The following is a 10,227-nucleotide window of genomic DNA, read 5'->3' on the forward strand; positions in this document are numbered from 1 at the left end:
GTACTCAATACTCTGACCAATAAAGGAAAGCATACCAAACGCCTTCTTCACTATCCTATCTACCTGCGACTCCACTTTCAAGGAGCTATGAACCTGCACTCCAAGGTCTCTTTGTTCAGAAACTCTCCCTAGGACCTTACCATTTAGTGGATAATTCCTGCTCTGATTTGTTTTTCCAAAATGCAGGTCCTCACATTTATCTAATTTAAATTCCCTCTGACACTCCTCGGCCCATTGGCCCATCTGGTCCAGATCCCATTGTACTCTGAGGTAACCCTCTTCACTGTCCACTACACCTGACGTCTGCAAGCTTACTAACCATACCTCCTATGTTCACATCCGATCATTTACGTTACTCTGAATGAAAGCTCATTTCAGGCATTTCCTGATCCTGATTTTGTGGGATATAAAAAACATTGGCAAACACTCCTCAAACTCAGTGGCTGCGCAGCTGATGTGATCTTATTACATCTCAGCAGGACTCAAAGCAGAAAATTCTTACCGTCATAATCCATAGAGCTGTAAGCTGGTACAGCAGGCAGGATTAACAACGGAGTCAGCAGCAACAAGGTACGCTTCATCTCAGTCAGCTTCAACTTCAGGTTCTGAGCAACACAGCAGCCTCTGTAGAGAGTGCCCAGCTTTCAGGAGTGGACCCGCTGGAGGAAACAGCTCACTGAACAATGTCTTCAAGCTGTATAAACATCAACAGCTTGATATCCTTTATCTATTGAATCCAGACTTCTGGAAAGGATTTTCGGAATTTAAAGGATCATTAGGAGATGGGGCTAAAGCTGTAAGCCTGCTTTCCAAAAGTTGGGAAATATTGGAGGAATTTAATCCGTCCTCTTTCCTGCTCTCCCTGCTCCTGCCGTTTATCTTTGCAGTAGGAATGTTGCAACACTTGAGTAATAAATAGTAACAAGGCATTTCCTACAACTCAGAGAGAAACTGAGGACTGCAGATACTGGAGAGTCAGAGTTGAAAAGTGTGTTGCTGGAAAAGCACAGCCGGTCAGGCAGCAGCCGAGGAGCAGGAGAATCGATGTTTTGGGGTGGGTGCGGGTATAGGGCTCAGAGATAAATAGGAGGGTGTGAGTGGAGGTGGGCCTGGGGGGAAGGTAGCTAGGAAGGCAATAGGCAGATGCAGGTGGTGGGTGATGGTGATAGGTCAGAGAGGAGGGTACAGCAGATAGGTGGGAAGGAAGATGGACAGGTAGGACAGTTCAAGAAGGCAGTGCCAAGTTGGAGGGTTGGATCTGGGATAAGGTGCCGGGGGGTGGAATTTGGAAACTGGGGAAATCCACATTGTTGCCATGGGGGTGGAGGGTCCTGAGGCGGAAGCTGAGGGATTCTTCCTCCAGGTGTCGGGTGGCTTGGATTTGGCGGTAGAGGAGGCCCAGGACTTGCATGTCATTAGTGGAGTGGGAGGGGGAGTTGAAGTGTTTGGCCATGGGGTGGTGGGGTTATTTGGTGCATTTGTCCCAGAGATGTTCCCTAAAACATTCCTTGGGGGCATGTGGACCCAACGAGGGAATCATGGAGGGAATGATCTCTGCAGAATGCTGATAGGAGTGGGGAGGGAAATATATCTCTGGTAGTGGGGTCTGACTGTAGGGGGTGGAAATGGTGGAGGATGATGTGGTGTATATGAGAGATTGGTGGGGTGGAAGGTGAGGACCAGGGGAGGGGGTTCTATCCTTGTCGAGGTTGGAGGGGTGGGGTTCAAAGGCAGAGGCGCAGATGTGTTGAGATGCGTTGGAGGGCGTTGTTGACCACCGTGGGAGGGGAAATTGCAATCCTTGAAGTTGGGGGCTATCTGGGATGTTCTGGAGTGTATTTGCTCCTCCTGGGAGCAGATATGGTGGATGCAGAGGAATTGGGAGCAAGGGATAGTGTTTTACAAGAGGGGGGATGGGAGGAGGTGCAGTGCAGGTAGCTGTTGGAGTCGGTGGTTTTAAAATAGATGTCTGTGTTGAATCTGTCGCTGGAGAGGAATTCCACTCCACCCTCCTATTTATTTCTCCGCTTCATTCATTCCTCACCCCCAGCCTCCCAATTCCATTCCTGATGAAGGGTTTATGCTCGAAATGTCGACCTTCCTGCTCCTCAGATGCTGCCTGACCTGCTGTGCTTTTCCATTTCCTGCAAGTCCCAAATCCTACAGGAATGTCTGAAGGGAAAGACAAGGAGGAAATTGGTAGAACCCCAATTATATTCCCAACTGAGGGAATTTGTGAGGACTGCTCAGAAAACCTGCAGCTGAATATTGGAAAGAGCTGACACATGAACAGGAATTCCCATCATTTCAGTTTAACTAATGAAAGAATGAGAAACAATTGGCTTCGAGAGAATGAGCTGAAAAGGGGGAAAAATGGTTTAAAAATATAATGATGAAAAATGATGATGTTCACCGGTCTCAGATTCCCCCGCTGTGAAATTCACAACAGGGAGTCATCCAACTCCTCAGTGTGGCAGCTCTCACGACATCACCACATCAGTCCCCAATGACATCACCACATCAGTTCCCAATGACATCACCACATCAGTTCCCAATGACATCACCATATCAGTCCCCAATGACATCACCGCATCAGTCCCCAATGACACCACTACATCAGTCCCCACTGACATCACCACATCAGTCCCCACTGACATCACCACATCAGTTCCCAATGACATCACTACATCAGTTCCCAATGATATCACCGCATCAGCCCCCAATTACATCACCACATCAGTTCCCAATGACATCACCGCATCAGTCCCCAATGACATCACCACATCAGTTCCCAATGACATCACCAAATCAGTTCCTACTGACATCACCACATCAGTTCCCAAGGACGTCACCACATAAGTCCCCAATGACATCACCATATCAGTTCCCACTGACATCACCACATCAGTTCCCAATGACATCACCACATCAGTGCCCAATGACATCACCACATCAGTTCCCTCTGACATCACCACATCAGTCCCCACTGACATCACCACATCAATCCCCAATGACATCACCACATCAGTTCCCAATCACATCACCACATCAGTCCCCAATGATACCACCACATCTGTCCCCACTGACATCACCAAATCAGTCCCCAATGACATCACCTCATCAGTCCCCAATGACATCACCACATCAGTCCCCAATGACATCACCACATCAGTTCCCAATGATATCACCACATCAGTCCCCAATGATAACACCACATCAGTCCCCAATGACATCACCTCATCAGTCCACACTGACATCACCACATCAGTCCCCAATGACATCACCACATCAGTCCCCACTGACATCACCACATCAGTCCCCAATGACATCACCTCATCAGTTCCCAATGACATCACCACACCAGTTCCCAATGACATCACCACATCAGTTCCCAATGATATCACCACATCAGTCCCCAATGATATCACCACATCAGTCCCCAATGACATCACCACATCAGTTCCCAATGACACCACCGCATCAGTTCCCAATGACATCACCACATCAGTCCCCAATGACATCACCACATCAGTTCCCAATGATATCACCACATCAGTTCCCAATGACATCACCACATCAGTCCCCAATGACATCACCACATCAGTTCCCAATGATATCACCACAGTTCCCAATGACATCACCACATCAGTTCCCAATGACATCACCACATCAGTTCCCAATGATATCACCACATCAGTTCCCAATGACATCACCACATCAGTCCCCAATGACATCACCACATCAGTTCCCAATGACAGCACCACATCAGTTCCCAATGATATCACCACATCAGTCCCCACTGACATCACCACATCAGTTCCCAATGACATCATTGTCTAATGCTCCACTCTGTAAACTAAGTAGTGATTATCTGAAGGGGTTCTAGTCCATCCATTAAATGTAACTCCTGATCCCAAAATATTTACTTTCTGATAGAAATAGTACAGAACTTGGATACTGCTGAAAAAAAGGCCTCATCTTGTGAAAGCATTCCATCTTACACTCATCGGGACAATTTGCAAGAAATACCAGTTTAAAGGGGAAAACAACATTTGGCGTGGATGAGAGGAGAGTTCTGATTGGATACACACTACACATTTTCAATTCAGCAGAATTCATTCATTTCAATTCAAACGTCATTTTTCAGAGCCATGTCTTAGCCAATCAGAATCAATCTGTTGGATTTAACATTTAAACAAAGCCTGACAGTTAACTGTCAATCATCCTTAACTGGTTCATTTACAATGGCAACATCACTGTCAATCATTGTCTACTTGCCAACAAATCAGCACTCTCGTATAAATTATTAATGTTGGTTTTCTCTAGTTGTGAACTATCCTCATGAGTATGAGGCAAAAAGGTTCGACAAATTGTGTCCTTTTTTGCAATACTCAAATATTTACCACCTTCAGCTATTCCATGAATTCCTCTTTCTACTTCTCCTATTCCATCTGCAATCAATTTATTTGCATCAGGATATACTCTCCAGTGTTGTTCTCTCTGGATATGTAAACAATCAATCTCGGAAACTGGCCTATTAGTTACATTCTCCCAGGTAAACAGGGTAAGCTCTGTGACTCCAAGACTCTATGAGGCTATGACGTTACAGACTCTATGACACTATCTCTCTATGACTCTGTGACTCCGTGTCTCTGTGACTCTGTGTGTCTGTGTCTCTGTGACTCTGCGTGTCCGTGTCTCTGTGACTCTGCGTGTCTGTGTCTCTGTGACTCTGTGTGTCTGTGTCTCTGTGACTCTGTGTGTCTGTGTCTCTGTGACTCTGCGTGTCTGTGTCTCTGTGACTGTGACTCTATGAGGCTATGACACTCTGATACAATACTCTATGACTCTATGAGGCTATGATTCTATGACTAGATGACTCTATTGCTAAGGGAATAAAGCTATGAATTTGGCTCAGTATTTGTGGAGCTTTGGAACCTCAGCATCTCTTTTCACTTTTTAATATTTTTCACCAATTTATAACTAACTGCTTGGCTAGTGTTTGACCATTAGACAGTGGAGCAGAAATGGCATGTGGGTGTTGCTGGCTGGCCAGCATTTATTACCCATCTCGAGCTGCCATGGAACTGAATAGGCCATTTGAGAGGGCAGGTCATAGACAACCACATTGCTGTGGGTCTGGAGTCACACATAGACCCAACCAAGTGAGGTTTGCAGATTTCTTCTCCTTAGGGACACCAGATGGGTCCTTTCCTGACCATCAACAATTGTTTCATGGTCATCAGTAGATTCTTAATCCCAAATATTTTTATTGAATTCAAATTCCCCCATTCTGTGGTGGGATTGGAACCCGTTCCCACAGAACATTAGCTAAATTTCTGTATTAACAGTCCAGCAATAATACCATGAGGATAAGCCCATTAATTCTGCTGTCGTTCAGTGGGATCATGGTTAGCACAGAGGCTAAAATCCAGACATAACGGATCAAACTGATTATTATATACCATATGATTACTGTCGTTAATTAAATTTAAGAAAACAAATGTATCCAATGCAGCCGAAAGTAGCAATTTGTGTGATGGAAGGGTGACACTGTTTGTGTCTCTATCCCTGTGGTAGACACGTTATCACTTTCAACAGATTTCCTGTTCCCTTTTGCTTATCCTGGCAAAGGCTTCACAGAAATGGACATTTTGAGATAAGTTCACAATTTTAAAATAGTGTTCCCGGATGCTGTATGTTTCCACCATGTCAGTGATGCTCCAGTGGTAATGTCATGTTCTCTGAGTCAGAAAGTTGTGGCTTCTAAGGAGCAGGTGTGGACCCACATATCACGGTGACCAGGAATGTTTATAAGGAGCACAGACATGGCAGGGGCCCAAGTGAAAGCTCAGTTTTTAATCAATCTGTTCAGAGATGTTGATACACCTCTGGAGCAAGTGGGGCTTGAACCTGGGCCTCCTGGCTCAAAGGTAGGGACAATACCACTGCACCACAAAAGATTTTTCTCATGTTGTGTGCATATATAAGAGATGTTAATGATTGGCACCTGTCTGCATCTAGTACTCGAATGTCTCAAACTCCAAGCATCTCTGGACTATAACCTACAGCTTCCAAATCTAGCCCAAGACATGAGCACTAGGTCCAGGCGGATATTCCCTGTGCAGTAGCTGACAGAGTGCTGCACTGTTGTGGGTGGCATCTTTTCGATAAGACAATGAACTCAAGCCCTGTGCACTCTCCCATAAAATGAATAATGTCCTGTCATCGCTGTTTATCCAACTGCCACTTCATCAAGCAAATAAAAGCAAAATACTGTGGATGCTGGAAATACGAAATAAAAAACAGAGAATGCTGGAGAAACTCAGCAGCTCTGGCAGCATCTGTGGAGAGAAAACCTGAGTTAACATTTCGAGTCCACAGTGACCTCTACCTGGGTTAATTAAGTCTCTACCCACAGTTGCTACTAGACCTGCTGAGTTTCTCCAGTACTACTGAGAAAGATTTTACAATGAGTGTACTTTTCATGTAGAATACCACTTCACTCCATTTTAATGACAAGCCTATATATGTCTGACAAGAGCCTCAGCTCAGGGCTCCCTCACAAATTAGGAGCCGAAGTTCCATTCTGACATTTCTCCCATAGTGCAGAACTGTCAGGGAAATGCAAACCATGCTCCATTTTCACAGCAGCCAGCAACCATGTTCTTAAAGATCCAGCATCAGAGACAGCCATTTTGACAGCGTCTGTCAAATGATAAATGTGAGGAGAGGGTGCCGTGGGGGGGGGTGGTATGGGAGGGGATTGGGCGTCAGGTGGGTAGGGTGCCACGTGGGTATGAGGTAAAAGGTCAGGGGAGTAGGTTGCACAATGGGTAAGGTAGAGAGGGTCATAGTGCAATGTGGCATGGGAGCCAGGTAACTGATGGAGTGTTTAGGGTAGTCACGGTGGATTTGACATATTGGTTCCCAATGAGGTGGAGAGGTTTATCTGAGGTCTGAGGAAGAGTGGTGCTGTGGCTAGGTCCCAGGTTACGAAGATGGAGTGGGGTTGAAGATTTTGATCAGCCATAATCGTACTAGCAGAGCAGGCTTGATGGACTGAATGGCCTATTGCTGGTCCTTTGTTCTTCTGTATTCTTGTTTACCATTCTCACCCTTTCTCAGGAATGTTGACGTAAACACTGAGTTTCATCCAAGGGCTTCTGCAGAACTGCGACAAACTAAACCTAACAAAAACACTTTTGTTTACAAATGTGGGTGTTTCATAGAAAAGAATCAAACTCACATTTCCAACAGAGACGCTGATACAAACGTATTTACGCGAGTTCAATCCGAAACTCTCCCAATGATCACAATAACTCACTTGTTCTGAAACTCGATTCAATTTCTTTATAAAGGAGTCACCATGGCTTCAGAAATACAATTTAATCTTCAAATGCACAGAAAAATCCAGATAGCACAAAATCAAATTTCAAACATCCAAACTTAAAAATAAATGATACTAAAATATATATCAATCACATAGACTACATCACAAGAATCTTGTCCAAACTGGACAAAACAGCTGAATTACAGTGCTGAGGTGAGAGTGAGCCCTTGGCATCAAGGAGCCCTGGCAAAACTGGAATCAATGGGTATCGGGGGTAAACCCTCCACTGGGTGGAGTCTCGTACACTGGAAGATGGTTGTGGTTGTCAGTCATCTCAGCTCCAGGACATCTCTGCAGGAGTTCCTCAGGGGAGTGACCTAGGCCCAACCATCTTCAGCAGCTTCATCAATGACCTTCACTCCATCATAAGGTCAGGAGTGGGGATGTTCACCGATGATCGCACAATGTTCAGCACCATTCGCCACTCCTCGGATACGGAAGCAGTCTGAGTTCAAATGTAGCAAGATCTGGGCACAATCCAAGTTTGGGCTGACAAGTGGCAAGTAACAGCCCCACAAACTAACAGGCAACAGCCACAAAGCCAGCAGGTACAGGGGAACACCAACCACTGCACGTTCCCCTCCAAGCCATAAGCCATCCTGACTTGGAAATATATTGCTTCATGAGAAATTTTAAAATATGCAAGTTTGAAAAGTAGGGATTTTGTTTATTATTTTTTTGTTATCAGGCAGCAGAGAACATAAAACAGTACAGCATGAGAACAGGCCCTTGGTAAACCATGTTGTGCTGAACATGCGCCAAATTAAACTAATCCCTTCTGCCTGCCCTTGATCCATATTCCTCCGTTGTATATCCATGTGCTTATCTAAAAGTCTCTTAAATGCCCCTTTGCACCTGCCTCCACCCCCACCCCTGGCAGCTTGTTCCAGACTCCTACCACTCCCTGTGTAAAAAACTTGTCCCTCACATCTCCTTTGAACTTTCCCCCCCTCACCTTAAATGTATGCGCCATGGTATTAAACATTTCAACTCTGGGAAAATGATTCTGACCATCAACCCCATCTATGTGTCTCATAATTTTATCGATTTCGATTAAGTCTCCCCTCAGCCTCTGCTGCTCCATAGAAAACAACCATGTTTTTCAAGCCTCTCCTTATAGCCCATACCCTCTAATTCAGGCAGCAACCTGGTAAACCTCTTCTGCACCTTCTCCAAAGCCTCCACATCCTTCCTGTAGTGTGGTGACCAGAATTGAACGCGATACTCTATATGTGGCCAAACCAAAGTCTTAAAAAGCTACAACATGACATTCTGACTCTTGCACTCAATGCCCCAATCAATAAAGGCAAGCATGCCATACGCCTTCTTTACCACCCTATCTACTTGCATGGCCACATCAGGGAGCTATGGACTTGAACCCATAATCCCTCTGTACATATCAATGCTGGTCAGGGACTTGCCAGTAACTGTATACTTTTCTTTAATATTTGATCTTCCAAAGTGCAGCACCTTACACTTATCCAGATTAAACTTCATCTGCCATTTCTCAGGCCATATCTCCAACTGATCTATATCCTGCTATATCCTTTAGCAACCTTCTACATTATCCACAAAGATCCACGATCATTGTGTCATCTGCAAACTTACTGACCCACCTCTCTACATTTTCATCCAAGTCATTTATATATATCACAAACAGAGGTCCCAGAATGGATCCCTGTGGAACACCACTAGTCATGGACCTCCAACCTGAAAAACTCTCTTCCACCACCACCCACAGCCTTCTATGGGCAAGGTAATTTTGAATCCAAGTGGTCACATCACTGTGGATCCCAAGCATTTTGATCTTCTGGATGAGCCTATCATGAGGGACCTTGTCAAAAGCCTTTAGTAAAATCCATGTAAACAACATCAATTACCTTTGTCACCTTCTTGAAAGATTCAATCAACTTAGTGCAGCATAGCCTTCCCGGCACCAGGCCTTGCTAACTGCCCCTAATTAGGCTGTGCTTTTCCAAATGTGCATCCCCAATAGCGTTCCAACCATCAATGTGAGACTCATTGGTCCATAGTTTCCTGGATTTCCTTTCATGAATAGAGGCATGTGAAACTTTGTTTAAACATATCCCATCCACATATGTTTCTCAACTATCTCCTTCGTGCTCAAGTCCAAATGTTCTCATGACTCTTTCTCATTTGAGAGTGTTTTGACTCTGTGTTTGAATGTGCCCAAAACTCTCTGTCGGATGTGGAAGGATCCTTTGAGGCTTTGGATGTTGGCCATTTCCACCAACAACACATCATCCTCCACCAATTCTGCCACCGAGAGTCAGACCTCATTGCCAGAGATGTATTTCCCTCTCCATCCCTTTTAGCATTCCGCAGAGACCATTCCCCCATGACTCCCTTGTTTCCACGCCCCCCACCAATCCATCCTCCACTCCCAGAGCCTTCCCTTGCCACTGCAAGAGGTGTAAAACCTGTGCTCACACCTCCATGCAAGGCCCCAAAGGATCCTTCCACATCCAGCAGAGAGTTCCCTGCACATCCAACCACTTCATCTACTGTGTCCGTTGCTCTCGATGTGGTCTCCTCTACATCAGGGAGACAAGACACCAACTTGCGGAATGTTTCAGGGAACATCTCCAGGACTCCCTCACCAAACAACCCCACCGCCCCATGGCTGAACACTTCAACTCCCCCTCCCACTTTGCCAGGGACATGCAGGTCCTGCATCTCCTCCATCGCTGCTCCCTCACCACCCGACACCTGGAGGAAGAACACCTCATCTTCTGCCTTGGGACCCTTCAACCATATGGGATCAATGCAGATTTTACCAGTTTCCTCATTTCCCCTCCCCCCACCTTATTCAA

The 10,227-nt window shown here is 45.5% G+C and overlaps 1 protein-coding gene across 1 annotated transcript in view; it reads right to left on the reverse strand.

The window, feature by feature from the left end:
• Positions 1 to 844, reverse strand: part of LOC122565513 (proteinase-activated receptor 3-like) — a 12,468-nt gene extending 11,624 nt beyond the window's left edge. The window contains exon 1 of the mRNA XM_043721556.1: positions 503 to 844. Within this exon, the coding sequence (XP_043577491.1) occupies positions 503 to 581 (79 nt within the window). The 5' untranslated portion in view covers positions 582 to 844. The remainder of the gene's footprint in view (positions 1 to 502) is intronic.
• Between the last annotated feature and the right edge of the window lie 9,383 nt (positions 845 to 10,227).

The sequence above is a fragment of the Chiloscyllium plagiosum genome, chromosome 31 (assembly GCF_004010195.1).
Source record: "Chiloscyllium plagiosum isolate BGI_BamShark_2017 chromosome 31, ASM401019v2, whole genome shotgun sequence".
NCBI classification, from domain to species: domain Eukaryota; kingdom Metazoa; phylum Chordata; class Chondrichthyes; order Orectolobiformes; family Hemiscylliidae; genus Chiloscyllium; species Chiloscyllium plagiosum.